Source organism: Delphinus delphis, chromosome 8 (genome assembly GCF_949987515.2).
Source record: "Delphinus delphis chromosome 8, mDelDel1.2, whole genome shotgun sequence".
Lineage (NCBI taxonomy): Eukaryota > Metazoa > Chordata > Mammalia > Artiodactyla > Delphinidae > Delphinus > Delphinus delphis.
In genome coordinates this window covers 100,669,902-100,684,273 of record NC_082690.1, presented here as the reverse complement: position 1 = coordinate 100,684,273, position 14,372 = coordinate 100,669,902, and the positions used below count along the sequence as shown (strand labels likewise).

General features: G+C 58.3%; 1 protein-coding gene across 6 annotated transcripts in view; it reads left to right on the top strand.

Annotated features, from left to right (window-relative positions):
* SYT7 (synaptotagmin 7) overlaps positions 1 to 14,372 on the top strand; it is a 58,737-nt gene that overhangs the window by 16,588 nt on the left and 27,777 nt on the right. For all 6 annotated transcript variants that reach the window (XM_060017460.1, XM_060017458.1, XM_060017456.1 and 3 more), the window contains exons 2-3: positions 7,086 to 7,189; positions 11,314 to 11,393. In XM_060017460.1, coding sequence (XP_059873443.1) covers positions 7,086 to 7,189; positions 11,314 to 11,393 — 184 coding nt within the window. The remainder of the gene's footprint in view (positions 1 to 7,085; positions 7,190 to 11,313; positions 11,394 to 14,372) is intronic.

The window sequence follows — 14,372 nt, the reverse complement described above, 5'->3', positions numbered from 1 at the left end:
TTTAGCACATATTTATCCAGCCTCTCCAGTGTACCAGACCTTGGGCTACAGAGATGAGTGATCTGGGGGGTCTCAGCCCTCCAAGTGTTCCCAGTGGGGGAAAGACATGCAAAATGCTAATTATTAACCCACAGTGATGAATTGTCATAGTTACGGGGGCAACAGAAAGGAATGTGTGAGGGAATGAAGACCATCTTTGTCTAGGGATCTTGAGAATAGAAAGAAGAGAATAGAAGGGAGGGCATTCCAGGCAGAGGGAAGAGCTTATGTGAAGTCTCAAGTGTGAAAGAGGTTGGCCTTCTTGAAGGAAGGAGGGAAGTGGGGTGTGGCTGGGTCACGCAGTGTAGCATGTTACAGAGTGCTGTCACGTGCTTCACCTCAGAGGGGGACAGCCATAGCAGGGTCAAGGACAAGTTCAAGTTGCCTTAATTCCCCACACCTGTTTTTTCCTCTGCGAAATGGGAATAATAATTTTAAAGGTTGCAGAGAGCACATGAGATGGTGCCTATAGACTTCCTGGCACGGTGTCTACCACAAAAGGCACGTGCTCAATGAATGGTAGCTATTATTTGATCCTGACAACACCCCAGCAGGGCAGGTCAGGGGTTCTTATCATCATTTGAAGGTAAAACACTGAGGCCCAGAATGGGACTCGCCCTGGGTCACTGGCTGGGAGCAGAGGTGGGACTTGAACCCAAGTCATTTGCAAGTCTACTGCCTGTCCCACTGCTCTGCTCCAGAGGACAGATATGCATGGGGGGAGAATTCCAGGCCAGAGGAAGTGCATGAACATTTAAACCTCGTGGACAGCAGAGTGGTCTAGGCATCTGTTCGTGACCGTGACCATGACCGTGACCGTGGGTGTGTGTGCGTGTTTGTGTGTGAGTGTGAGCATGGGTGTCCATTCGAGGGGTGAGTCAGCATGGCTTGTGTGTGTGTGTGTGCGCGCACGCGCGTGTGTTTATACGCAGGAGGCGGGCACAGGCGTCTGTGCCGAGGGTGAGTCTCCGTGGCTCGTGTATGTGGGCCATGGGTGTCCACGGCTCTGGCCTGTAGGTGCGCACCTGCTCCCCCTCCCCTCCTGTTCCACCCTGGGCAGCTGGTGAGCTTGCCCTCAGAAGTCCATTCCCTCTCTGGCAGCTCCTCAGGGCATCTCAGCAGCCAGCGGCCCTGTTTGATTCTGTTCATCTATAAGTCATGGCTTGCTGAGGAGATGAGAAGGAGTTGGGAGTGGGAGCAGAGCCCTGGCAAGGGACGGGGTCATTTCTGCAGTTCACACCTGAAGCCCAGCCTGGCTTCCAGCTGTTGTCCACCCTCACCCCCCAGCCCCATGCCTCAACCCTCCCCATTCCTTGCCATAGGTGTTCACTGATACTTGCTCTTGGTTAAGCCCTGGGCCAGGTCCTGGGGCGGGGATCAGGGGTGCACGAGATCGAATAAGACGTGACCCCTGGCTTCCACTGTCCTGTGGGGAAAACTGAATGTGTATTCAGTATTTCATACAACACACTGAGGGCCAACTCCCTGCCTCAGATGTCTCTAATGCAGGGTTCGACGTGGTAATGCTATGATAATAGCTAGCATTTACTGCCTACTTATTCCGTGTCAGGCACTGTGCTAAGTGCATTCTTTGTGCTAATTCCTTTAAACCTCACAGTAGTGCTACGGGGCCTGTACTATCCCTGTTTACAGATGGGGAAACCAAGGCACACAGAGATGAGGTCACACAGCTTGGAAGAGTAAGAATCCGAATTGCCTGACAGTCTGGCTCCAGAGCCCTGGCACTTAGTCACTGTACCTTAAAAGAAGGGTGCAGGCACAGTGTGATGGGAGCTCTGTGAAATTAATTCCCACTGGGGAGATTATGGAAGGCTTCCTGGAGGAGGTGCTTTTCATCTGGGTCTAGAAAAATCAGGACTTGTCAGTCAAAGATGGGCATGGGGGAAGACCAGAAGGGATCCTGGTGTGTGTGTGTGTGTGTGTGTGTGTGTGTGTTTAAAAGAGAGAGTCTCTCAAACTCTGTCACTGCAGCCCGTCCCATCTCTTCTATCCCATCTTGTTTGGGTGACAAGTGAGGTAACGTATGCAAGCACTGGACATTCAACAAATATTTACTGAGCACCTCCTGTGGGTTTGCCTGTCACAGAGGTTATCAGAATGAACAAAGCAGGTACAGCCCCTACCTTCATAGTCTGGTACACAGTAGGCACTTAATAAATGGTAGCCTCTATTACTATCATTCCTAGAGGCTTGGGATTCCTCCTCATTCATTCAACAAGCATTTATTGGACACCTACTATATGCCTGGCTCTGTCCTTGGTGCTGGGAAGACAGCGGTGAACACGAGATTGAGCCCTGCCCTCATGGAGTTGATGTTCTAGAAGGGAAGGCTGTGTGTGGGCATCTTGTCCACCTTCAAAATGGGTCCACCTCCTCAAGCACACAGGTTTTATTTACCCTGAGAGCTCCCGGTGGGGTGGCATGGTCAGAACCATGGGCTATGCCAGCAGCACCTGGCAAAGCCTACAGGACTCTACTGGATTGTCATTAATCCTGGGCTCTAATTGGTTGACACGGCCACCAAAGGCCTGGGCAGAGGGTCAGGGACATGCCTGAGTTTACATCTCACATCCTGGCACTCTTGGGACTGGACCCCAGAGGCCTAGCTCTCCTTGTTCCTGGCTCACCCAGCCTCCCAAGTCTCCCGATGTCATCTGTCTGCCCTTGTCTGTGTCTCATCCCTGGGACCCAGATGTCTCCTCTGCCCACGGATAGGTCGTGGAACTCAGCTCTGTCAAAAGGCTGACTAGGGCTGCAATATTTTCTTTCCCCAAATGTTAATATGCTGACGCTAAGGGGACTTGAAACCATGTATGTCATCGGAGGAAGGGTTAGAAGGGCTGGGGCAGCTTTGCCTGGAGAAGACTGGAAGGGGACATGAGAGCTGTCAGCAGGGATTTGGAGGCCTGTCATGTGGCAGTGGGAGCTGGTTTGTTCCCGGCAGCTCCAGAGGACAAGCTTAGGACCTTGGGGGGAAGTTCCAGGGAGACAGATTGAGCTCAGCTCAAGACACAGCAGCCCTAGCTACCAACGCCCATTTGTGGAGGGTCTGCATCCTGCAGAAGCAGCTTCCTGCCCCTGACAGGGCTGCCCAGGGCGTTCGTTCATTGATGAGGCCTGACTTCCAAGGTCCCTTGCAGCCCGAGACATAGTGACTCCGTGTTCTGGGAATGGTTTCGCCCTGGCTGGCAGGCAAGAACAGGCTTGCCCCCCTTGATGGCAATGTCTCGTGCAGGCCGAGGACATCGTGTCACTTTTGTTCACAGCATCGATGCAATTTGCACTGGCAAGGATTTGTTTTACCGTGGATTCAAGTGCTGTCCAAGGGTTGCTTGGGGTGGGGGGCAGGGAATCTTTGGGACTCTTTGTGGGAGGGGTCAGCTGCCTGGAAGATGACAGCATCCGTTCATGCTGCAGGGGTTCCTAGGGTCACTGATCCAGGAGGGTTCAACTTTCCTTAGTAACACATCCCTCTCCTCAAATGGAACTTTCTGTGGAAGCCCAAGATGTGAAACAGGGAAACCATGCTGCTTTCGTTGAACAGGGCTTGAGGGGACACAGCCCCATCTACTCAGCATCCATCTCTGTGGCCCCTGAGAAATTCCTGGGAACCCTAGGTGTTCCAAAGAACACACCTGGCCACTCGCCTCTGTAGTGGGTGTGATGTCAAGACAAAGAATGTAGACTTACCCCAATAAAGATGTTAAAAAAAAAAAAAAAAAAAGAATGTAGACTGTGAGTCAGACTGCCTGGGTTCGAACCCTGGCTCCACCGCCTACTAGCTGAATGACCTTGGGCAAAGTACTTGGCCCCTCCGTACCTCAGTTTCCCCATCTGTAAGATGGGGACAGTCTTAATGCTCACCTCGGTTATTGTTGTGAAGACGAATTTGTTGCTGCATGTGGAACACCTAGAACCCCTGCTTCTCATCAGAGTGAGGAAGGATCAGCTCTCCACACGTGAAGGCACCGATTCCAAGAGGCCGAGCGCCTTGCTCATGGCCACACAGCTGGTTAGTGGCCAGAATAAGGCCTCAGCCTCATTCTCCTAGACTCCAATTAGCCCAGTGCTAATTCTCCATGCCCACAGAATACTAATTGCTTAAGATGGGCATTCCCTGGGTCTCTGGGGACCACTGGCTTTTGGGATTGACAGCCTCTGTCCTCAGGGGCTCTCCAGCCTAGAGCAGGGCTTGAAGAGCAGTTTTTGATAAGGACCTTGTTTGGCAAAGAGAGGAAGAGGCTCCAGGGAGGTAATCCCTTGGAGAATTGCCCCATGGCCAGAGATATGTGGGGGAAGGGTGCATGCAGAAAGGGCACGGGGGCAGAGGAATCACCTGGACTCTGACCTCCTGCCACAGCTCCCAGCTCGTGAGCTCGCTGACTCGCCCTCTGACCCTGCCCCTCCCCTGCTCAAAAACCTTCCATGGCTCCTACGGCCTACTAACACAGGAAGCCCCTCGGCCTGGAAGACAAAGCCCCCCGCCATCGGGCCCTACTCTCATTCCCAGCCTGGTTCGCCACTTCACTCCCCATAACCTAGTCCAGCTCCTCAAGCAGCACGCCTGACCCTTCTTCCCCTCTCATGCCTTTGCTCTCGCCGTTCCCTCTGCCCAGATTGTCCTACCCTCACCTCACATCCCTCTCCCAGACCACACCAAATACCGCCTCCTCAGGAAAGCCTTCCCAGATAGCTCCCTAGTCCAGCAACCACTTCTTCATCTGTGTTTCCAGAGCTCTCTGTACATCTGAGTGGGAACTAACCCAACAACCTTAATAATAATCCGTATCTACTGAGTACTACCACGGGGTGACTGCCATTATTATCTTCACTTTGTTTCTTTTAATGTAGGGTTTGTTTTTTTTTTATAAATTTATGTATATTTTATTTATTTATTTTTGGCTGCGTTGAGTCTCTGCTGCTGCGTGGGGGCTTCCTCTAGCTGCGGCGAGTGGGGGGTCGGGGATGGGGGGCTACTCTTCGTTGCGGTGCGCGGGCTTCTCACTGCGGTGGCTTCTCTTGTTGTGGAGCACAGGCTCTAGGCATGCGGGCTTCAGTAGTTGTGGCTCTCGGGCTCTAGAGCACAGGCTCAGTAGTTGTGGCACACGGGTTTAGGTGCTCCGTGGCATGTGGGATCTTCCCGGACCAGGGATCGATAGCGCCCTGCCCCCCAGACCCTCCCCGTGGGGCAGGGGCAGCTTCCATGAAGAGAGTTAGAAAAAGCGCCGGCCTCATTCTTGGAAGATGTGTTCGCACACCTCTTTACCACAGGCCTGGGTCTGGGGGCCCTGGTGGTGTGCCCTGTGGTATTATGCACCCCCCCACCCCCAGAAGCCTGGAGGTTAAAGATGGAGGCCTCCCATTTGGCCTGAGAACTGTGACAAATGTGGCCCCTTCAGCCTTGCAGAGCTGCGCTCCTCCACCCGAGGGAGGGAAAGGCAGGACCAGTTCCTCGGTGTCTGTGGACTGTCCGGATCAGAGCTCCCTGGTGCTGTGGGCCCTGAGGTTGACAGTGAACTGGTGCAGTGGCTTCCTGGGGACCGAGGCTGTGGACCTGGGATGGGAGGAAGCTTAGTTGGCCTGGCAGGTGGACAGGAGGTGCCCAGCAAGGGTGGCTTTTTCCCACAGCTCGGCGGCTCCGGAGGTTGGGGAGGGAGGGGTGGGGCCCAATCAGGATTCTGGGGAGAGCGGGCAGCAGACTGGCTGCCCAGGGCACTGGAGTGGTGGTGGGAGGCGGCCCGAGGGCCCTGAGAACAGGGGATGACCGCCTGGCCCTCCTTCATGAGGCCCCGCAGCAAAGCATGAGACACCGGACGCCAGAAGCTAAAACCGAAGGAACCGGGACCAGACAGATCTTGTCAACTCTTAATTACCACCATCGCTGAAACCGAAAGCCTAAGCAGGCTCCTCTGTAAATAAACAGCATCCCCTTGACTTTAGGACGCGTCCCCGCCGTACACGTATTTACAGAGCACTAGTGATCTGTGCCGGTCTCTGTCGGCTCACTCCCCCACATGAGGATTTCTGGTCAAGTTTTGCCTTCCTTACCTTTGCTCTGGGCTCGTGTTTACAGCCACCTGTGAGGAGGGAGGGAGGAGGTTTAATCCACATTTACCGGGGGGTGGGGGGGGGGAGAAAACTGAGCTGTTAGGTGACTAAAGCCACACAGCTAGCAAGTGGTGGGATTTACACAGGAACCCGGGGTTTTGCTCCCAGGGCAAGTCCATCAAGGTTTCCACTCTGAAAGCACAGGACCCCTGAGCTGTTAGAATGGAAGCTGTGGGGCAGCCCCTGGGGAACATTTAGGACATTGCCAGCCAGCAAAGGGGGGGCTGAGCCAATGGGGTGGGAGGACTGGAGGCGAGCTCAGGGGCTAGGGCATGGGAGGACAGGGTGCGCAGAGGCCAGCTGGGTAGACTTGCAGCCCAAAAAAAGCTGAGCCAAAGGGGATGAGGACGGGTCAGAGCGTTCCAGAGATTTCCTCTTTGACTATACATGCAGCTGTTGAGTCTTGGGCAACACTTAAGAGGGTCTGTCAGTGCCTGTGGGGCAGATGTCGTCAGAGGGACTACGGGAACTAACGCTTTGGGCAAATTCGGCTGGAGCTGTGGCTCCGGGTATGTGGGGGAGGGGGCGGGCAGGGATGGAATCATGCCACACAGAAGCGGTGGCTCTTTTAGAGGCATTTGAAAGCCCGGTGGGTGAGGCCTGGCCAGGCCAAGGGCACACTTGGCCTCTCCCTTCGAGGGTGCGAAGTTTGGGGGGTGGTGCGGACCCCACGCAGGGCTCGTGCCATGAGGGACTGGGAGAGACCTGCCCGGAGACTCCCATTTTACAGATGAGGAAAGTGAGATGCGGAGAGAGGAAGAGACTTCCCGAGGTCAGCCAGCAAGGCAGAGCTGGGAGGAGAACTTGGGGCACAGAGCTCCCAGTGTGGCTAGGGTGGTTGTTCCGGGGGGCTCTGGGCTGAGGGAGGGTAGCTGGCCCTGGCCGGTGAGGGTCTGACCTGTGTGTGTCCTCTCCAGGGGCGCCCACCCGCGATGTCCTGCTGGTCTCTGCCATCATCACCGTCAGCCTTAGCGTCACTGTCGTCCTCTGCGGCCTCTGCCACTGGTGTCAGCGCAAACTGGTGAGGCTCCCAAGGGCCCCGGGGACGGGGCCTGGCCCTGCCCCCACCCCCACTCAATTACAGGCTCGTGAACGCTCTCAAGGGCGCGTGCAGATGACCCACTTGCCCACATAGGCACACTTCCGTGGAAACTCACACCACATGCACGCACGCGCAGACTGAGAATCGAGGCCCCCTCCCACACAGCTCTGAGCGTCCCGTGCCCTCCGCCCACGGCCCCCAGCACAGGGCTGGGCGTGGCCGAACTGGGCCTCCTGTCCAATGAGGAGGCTCCGCCTGACCCGGCCCGCCCCCCCGCCCCCCTGGGCGCCCGCACATCCATCCTGGTTCTGGGGGTTTGTACAAGCACAAACGGCTTCTTTTCATTTTTAACGAGGGCTGGGAAATTAACGAGCAGGATTAGGCCATCAGTAAGTAACGAGACCATCAGGAGGGACATTCATCACCGGAGGGCGCCGGGAGGAGGAGGAGCCGGGCTGAGCCGCCCTCCCTGCGCCCCGGCCGCTCCCAGAGTGGGGCTGAGCCTCGAGAACCCTACTCATCCCCCGTCCTGCTGCCCCAGCTTAGAAGTGCGATGGGGACTTTGGGGACTGCAGGGGGGACCCCCGAAGGTGGGCCCAGAGGTGTCCCAGGTGTGGGGCCTTTCCAGGCTTAGGTGAAGAAGGGTCCCTGGCAGGCACCTTCCATGCCCCAGATTGAGAACGGTGGGAGTGAGGGCAGGGTGCCGCATCTGGGAGCCCCATTCTCTCCCTGCCCGCCACAGAGGGGCGGGGGGCACGGTGGGGGGAAGGGCTGTGGCCACGGGTGCTGTATAGGTGGGGGCTCCATGCCTTAGTCCTAAAGAAGAGAAGGGGCAGGTGCTCCTGGGGAGGGCCCAAGAGGCCCATAACCCAACGTGCTTCCTTCAGGAAAGGCGAACCCGGGAGATGGGAGTCATTCTTCATCCCGGGATGTTCAGCTTCAGGAAGCTCCTTTCCCTGGAGAGGAGCCAGGGAGAAGGCCAGCCCTGCCCCACGTGTGAGTGTGTGCGAGTGTGTGTGTGACTCGGGCCCACTCCTTGCAGGCAGGTGCCAGACTGGCTGCCCTGCATTGTTCCTGGATTTCCTGTCTCTCTGTCTGTCTCAGAATTTCAGGGGAGGTGGAGGAGGGGCTTGGCCACGTGCTCGGGTGTGCGAACGTCCTCCGAGGCTGGGGAGTGGCTCGCACGCACTGCAGCCCTGTGCGCCTCGCTGCAGGGCCCGTCCGGCTGTCTGTCTGTCTGTCTGTATTTGAAGGCAGGGGAGGGTTGTATGAACAGGCGCTGCTGGTGACCTTGAGCGGGGGTCTTTTGTGCTAAGGGTGTCGACTTTGAGGGCATTGGTACAGTGTGTGTGTGTGTGTGTGTGTGTGTGTGTGTGTGTGTGTTTCTCTGTGTTCGTTGAGAGCCCTACCCCCACTCACCTGGAGACAGGAGTTCAGAGATGACAGCTTTTGTAGCAGGTGGGGGCCTGTCAGTGCAGTAAGTGCCTTGGGAAGCTGAGAGCTGTGGAACCTTCCCTGGCCCAGCCCCTCCTCCCAGCCTCCAGCCAGAGCTTCCTCAGGGGTCTCAGGGGTCCGGACCGCAGTGTGTCCCTCTTGACTTGTCCCTCTGAGCTGCTGATAGAACGTTCCTTCGCCTAGGACCCCCCAATCCTGCCACCCCCTTCCAACCCCTGGTCTCAGAAGCCAGGGAGCCTTTTGTCCAGGCTGTCTCCGTGCTCCATGGAAGGGGCTTTACAATGCTCCCCCTGCACAGTTGCTGGGCTCTCCTTGCCTGCCTGTCCCCTCAGCAGCAGTGACGTGATACCTGACAGCCCAGATCCCATTTCCAAACATTAATAACTTCCTTAATCTCCAACTGGCTTTTTCCGGATCAGCCTGGCCAACCCCCTCCCTGATAAGCAGGCTTGGGGGATTGGGCTCCTTTGGAGCTGTTTTATGTCTCCTGTACCCCACCTGGGGTTCCTATCGTTGCCCCATTAACTTCCCCTGACCCCCAAGGCAAGTCCTGCCCTGGTTTCTGTCCCCCATGTGCCCCAGCTCCTCTGCAAAAGGGTCCTTGCAGCTGGAGGGGAAGCCTCTCTGAGCTGTGGAAGGAAGAGGGACAGGCAGAAGCTCCCAGAATGCCTTGGGTGAACCAGGTGCCGGGCCTTGGGGAAGGGGCAACGGACCAGCCTTCGAAGAGGGTGCGGACCAGAGCAAGTTCCCTGAAGACTAGGAAGAAAGAGGAGAAGGGGTGAGGGGTGGGACGGGGGGGCTCTTGGCAGGGTGCTGCCTGCCCCACGCTGCTGCAACTGCTGGAGAACGGGGGGCGGGGCTCCTGCCTGAGGGTCCTGCCCAAGAAGGGCCCTTGGCCACCAGGGCAGGGCTCCAGGCTCCTGATCTGTCCAGTTGGAACTAGGAATTGTTTGGGATTTGAACTTCTGGGTAATGATGGGAGGGACCGGAGTTGAGCTGAGAGAGGGCAGCTTTTGTGGACCCAGGGGATCCAGCAGCTCTGTTTTTTAACTCTTAAAGTTCTGGCTCAGAGGCAACGGCCTGAGGCTTGGACCCCTGGGTGGGTGGGGCTTCCTGTTAATGGATTTGGGGAACTGCCAGGTACCAGGTTCCACACCAAGTACCAGAGCCCATACAGTCCCTGCCACTGGGGACAACGTTCCCTGGGGTGGGAGCTGAAGTAGGTAAGCAGAGTAATAATAATAATAATAATAATAATAATAATAATAATAATACCTGTGATGAGAAGCTTGAAGGGTGAGGGACCCAGGGCTGATCCAGTGACATCACACCATTTCAGACAGGAGGGGAAAGGGGGGCTGGAGAGGGCACGGGACGTGAGCAGGGTGACATGAAGAATGTGGGGCACTGCTGGGACAGGACCCTGGCACCCCTGAGGCACAGGGGTACTGGAGGTGGCATGAGGGCCCTCCCCCCACCTCCACCCCTTCCTGGGAGCTCCGCTGTTGTTCTCCCGAAGCAGGCGGCTCCAGTCCCCGGAAGGGGCTGCAGCTGGCGGGAGCGTCGGGGAACGCGGCCGTGTGGCTTTTATTCTGCTTCAGGGAGGATGCAGTAATTGACTGATGTGGCTGTGGTCTTGGCTCACATGATGGGATGTTGGAGGAATGTGTGCCTGCGTGTGCGTGTGCGTGTGCGTGTGTCCCCGACCCCACTCGGCTGGGCAGGGGCAGGCTGGTGCCCAGTGGGAGACAGCTCCGGCCCCTGCACAGCCCCCCTCCCCCGCCCAGGCCCGTGGCCCCTGGGTGTGCGTGAGGACATTTGGTGGCAGCCAGGAATGTTAATGGTGCCGGGCTCTGTGTGAGCTAAATTTAGAAACCCAAACCAAAGAGGTGAACGGTGCTCACCTTCCTGGCAGCAGGCCCTGTCACCGCTGCAGCCCTTCCTCTAGCCAGGGGACCTGGCACGCCCACCCCGTCATCCTGCCCTGCCCCTCCCTCCACCCGTGCTGGCTGAGGAAGAGCCAGGCTGCCCCCGGCCCCAGCGTCAGTGGGCAGCCTCGCTTCCCAAGGCTGCCTTCCTGTGAAGGAGGGTGCTCAGGCCCTGCCCTGCCTCACGGGCCCGGGGCAGGAGGGACCCCCAGGGAGCCCCCAGACAGTGACGGACATGGCCCCGGCAGGACTGGGCACGGGCCCTCTCCCTGCCCCTGCCACTCACGTCACTGGCCACTGCCAACCTTGCCCTGCAGGATGCCACCCCACCATCTGGGGGCAGTGACGTGGCCAGTGGGACGTGGCCAGGCGCCTGAGAGCCGTCTGTCCACGGCAGAGGGAGATATGCTTCTGGGAGCCGAGCCAGAGCCCCAGGAGACAGGCAGATGGGAGGGACCTCATCCCTAGGGGTCAGGGATGGGGTGCAGGTCAAGGGGGCGGGCCAAGTCCTAGAGCCCGATGGGGCCCAGGAGTTGCCCACCGGGGATCAGGGATTGGTAGGGCTGGCACCCAAGGTGGGGACACCCTCACACGTTGGCCCCAGACCTTGTTGCCGAGGCTGGGCTCCAGTGTACTCCCCTCCCCCCAGGGCCCCGTTCTGGGGAGGCAGGGAGAATCCAGCCCTGTCTCCCAGGAGTGACCCTGGTGCTGTCTCCACAGGGCAAACGCTACAAGAACTCCTTGGAGACGGTGGGCACGCCAGACTCAGGGCGTGGGCGCAGTGAGAAGAAGGCCATCAAGTAGGTGCCAGGCTTCGAGTTTGGGGTGGGGCACGCAGGCAGCCCAAGTGGGAGGACCACCCCCCCAGATCTGGCCACACACACATTCAGTTTCCCCCCTCACAACCTGGTGCCTTGCTCTCTCCCCAGCCCAGTCCCATACACCCACTCCCAGCACCTCAGGGTGGCCCGGGGCTCCGCCTTTCCTGCCTGTGCTTCCCAGACCCTCAGTGTTCCAGGGCCCCCAGCCCCGTGTTCTGGCTGGTCTCCCTCCCAGCACTGTCCGCCTCTTCCCTCGACCCCGGGCGCTGCTTCCTCCTTCCAACCCTCACGTCACACTCACGCTGTCCCCAAGCCCTGCCTAACTCCCCTGCACCTCCAAGCTCCTCCCCCAGCCCTGGGGCTGGGGAGCCCCTCTCTGGGGGTGGGTGGTGGCGGCTCAGACTCTTTCCTCAGACCCCACCAATGTTCTGAGGGTAACCTGGAAGAAGGACGGACAAAAACCCTGGGGACCCCAGCAGGACCCAGTGTTGGTCTGCTCAGGGAAAGCAGAGCGATGGGGAGAGACTCTCCCCTCCCCCGTCACGCCCGGTCCCCACTGCACATCTTGCTGCCTCTGGCTCACCCCAGTTTCCGCATTTGGCTCTGAGATCAGTCTTCAAGTCGGCAGGTCTGCCGTGCACTGCAGACCCTCTGCAGACCCCTGCTGAGGGTCACTGGGAGACGCTGGGAGAAGGTTCTCACCTGGTTGGGGGCTCTGGGAACAGGGCAGTAGGGGTGGGGCTCTCCCTAGAGGGCTCTGTACCCTTTGGCCAGTGCCTGGCCCTTTCCTCTCTGCTTCTTGGCCTAGGCCTTCACGGGGAGGCTGCGGGACGCCCCTCCATCTTAGCCTGCCAGCCAAGGGCTCCGCCTGGAAGCGGGGCCTCCCCCAGCCCTTCCTGCCCCACCCTGCCTCCTTCAACTCAAGGCCCCAGCCGCGCCTGCCCATGCCTTCCCTCCTGCCCTTCCCCTGGTCTATCTTCCTGTCTTCCTACTTCCCTCCTTCCTCTCCCCTTCTCCTGAGGGCTCCCTCCCTGCCCCTCGTCGGCCCCCCTCCTCTTTTTGCATCTCTTGCTCTGACCCTGTTTGGGGCCTTCGCAGAAGCTGTGGGTGTGTGTCTGTTGGGGGGCGGGTAAGTGAAGGGGTGGGCCAGGCCGAGGCTGGGCTTGGGAGGAGGCCGCGGGGAGCCTTTGAAGCTGGGTTTGGTTGCATGCTCTCCAGTCTTCAAAGCTGAGAGCTGGCAGAGCCCAGGCCCCAGGCTTTCTGAAGAGGGGAGGGACCACATGGCGGGAGCACGGGGCCAGCCCGGCACCTGCCACCTCCAGGCCAGGCCTCTAACCGAGTTTGCAGCCACGGTCTGGGCCAGAGAACTTGTCTCTGCCAGCTGACCATCAGCTTCCTGGGTAAGGCTGTGTGTGTACTAGATAGACCTAAAAAGGGCCCACAAGAGAAGCAGAGAGGGGGCAGTGGGGCGGGGAGCAGGCTCTGCGGGCTCTCTAAGGCAAAGTGAGCGCAACAGTGGGTCGTCCCCTGCCTCTCTGTGGCCCTGCAGTCCCTGCCCCCTCCCACCCGGCTGAGCTTTCAGACCCTCTGCCCCAGGGGGAGGAAGCCACCTTTCTTGTCTACATGCCCCCAGGTTCCTAGGCCTTTGCCTCTTCCCTGGGCCCAAAGCCAGTCGAGTGGCAGGAAGCAGGGTTTACCTGCTGCACAATCTCCCCCTGGGCTTAGGACCTCCTCCAAAAGGATCATGTTATCAAGGATTCTGGGAAGCTGCATTCTTTAATACTGTTTCTCAAACTGTGTTCCTCAGAGCGCTTGTGCCCCATAAAAGATTAATAGTGATCCCATGAATCAAGGGTTCCATGGCCAACTAAGTTTGGGAAACAGTGATATTCATTGGCACATTAAAGGCTCTGAGAAGTCCTGCAGTACAGGAATCAGTGTTTCATAAACTTCTTTAATTAAAGATCCTCTTTTCTGGTACCACAGCGTACAACCCAAGGGGCCCTGGAGCTCCTTGGAGCACAGGGTGGGAGATCAGCCTGGCAGTGATGACCCTGGGTGGATCTCTCTCCAGGACCTAGGGTTGGATGGCCCTCGATTTTGGAGATCTGGAGGGGGCAGGGGGAGAGAGGCCTTCCAACTGCTCCATCTCTCTGTTACACTAGGGGAGGGGCCCAAAGGATGTCTCTGGTGGGAATAGGGAATAGGCTCTTCTGTGGAGGGAGCCTCCCCAGGGAGACTCCCCCCCGCCGCCGGTCGGGTTCCATCCCAGTGGACTGTTCTGCCTCTCCCACCTCCGGCACCCACTGCCCCTGTCAGCTGGCTCAGGACTTTGGCCTTGGACCCTGTGCACAGAGTCTCCTGTGAGATGTTTCCAAGGTGTTCTCTGGACTGGCAGAGACTGACCACACCAGGGAGGCCCAAGGGGGCCCTGCCCACCCTCAGCCCAGGGCCACTGTCTCCTCCTGGCCTGTGGGGACAGCTCAGCTTTTCTCCTTCTTTCTGTCCTTTGTTCCCGAGGCTAAGGTTGAGAACCAAGGTTGAGGTCAAACTCTGGGGGTGGTGTGGGGGAGAAGCAGGTCCCCCAAGAACACGTCTCCTCCATCCTCAGGGGGTGTGCCTCCCGACAGTGCCCTCCCCGCAGCAGGGCTCTCACCTCGGCCTTGAGCAGTGGCGTGGCCTCAGCACACGCCAGGCCCACCCCTGACTCTCCTCCCCGAGCCCCTTCCTGTAGACACATTCCTGAGGGCTCAGGCGTGGCTCCTTTCCGGAATGTTCCTTTGGCCTGGGAGTTGCCCTCCTTTCCCTGTGCTCCCAGTTCTGCTCTTTGGGGTCCCAGGAGCCTGACGAGCTGGTGAAGCCCCTGGTCCTCCTGGGGTTTCCAGGCCATGCCTTCTGCTGAGGCTTCTGTTGCCCTCCTCCAGGGGAGGTCCCTGCCTTCTCTATGCTTCTAGCATA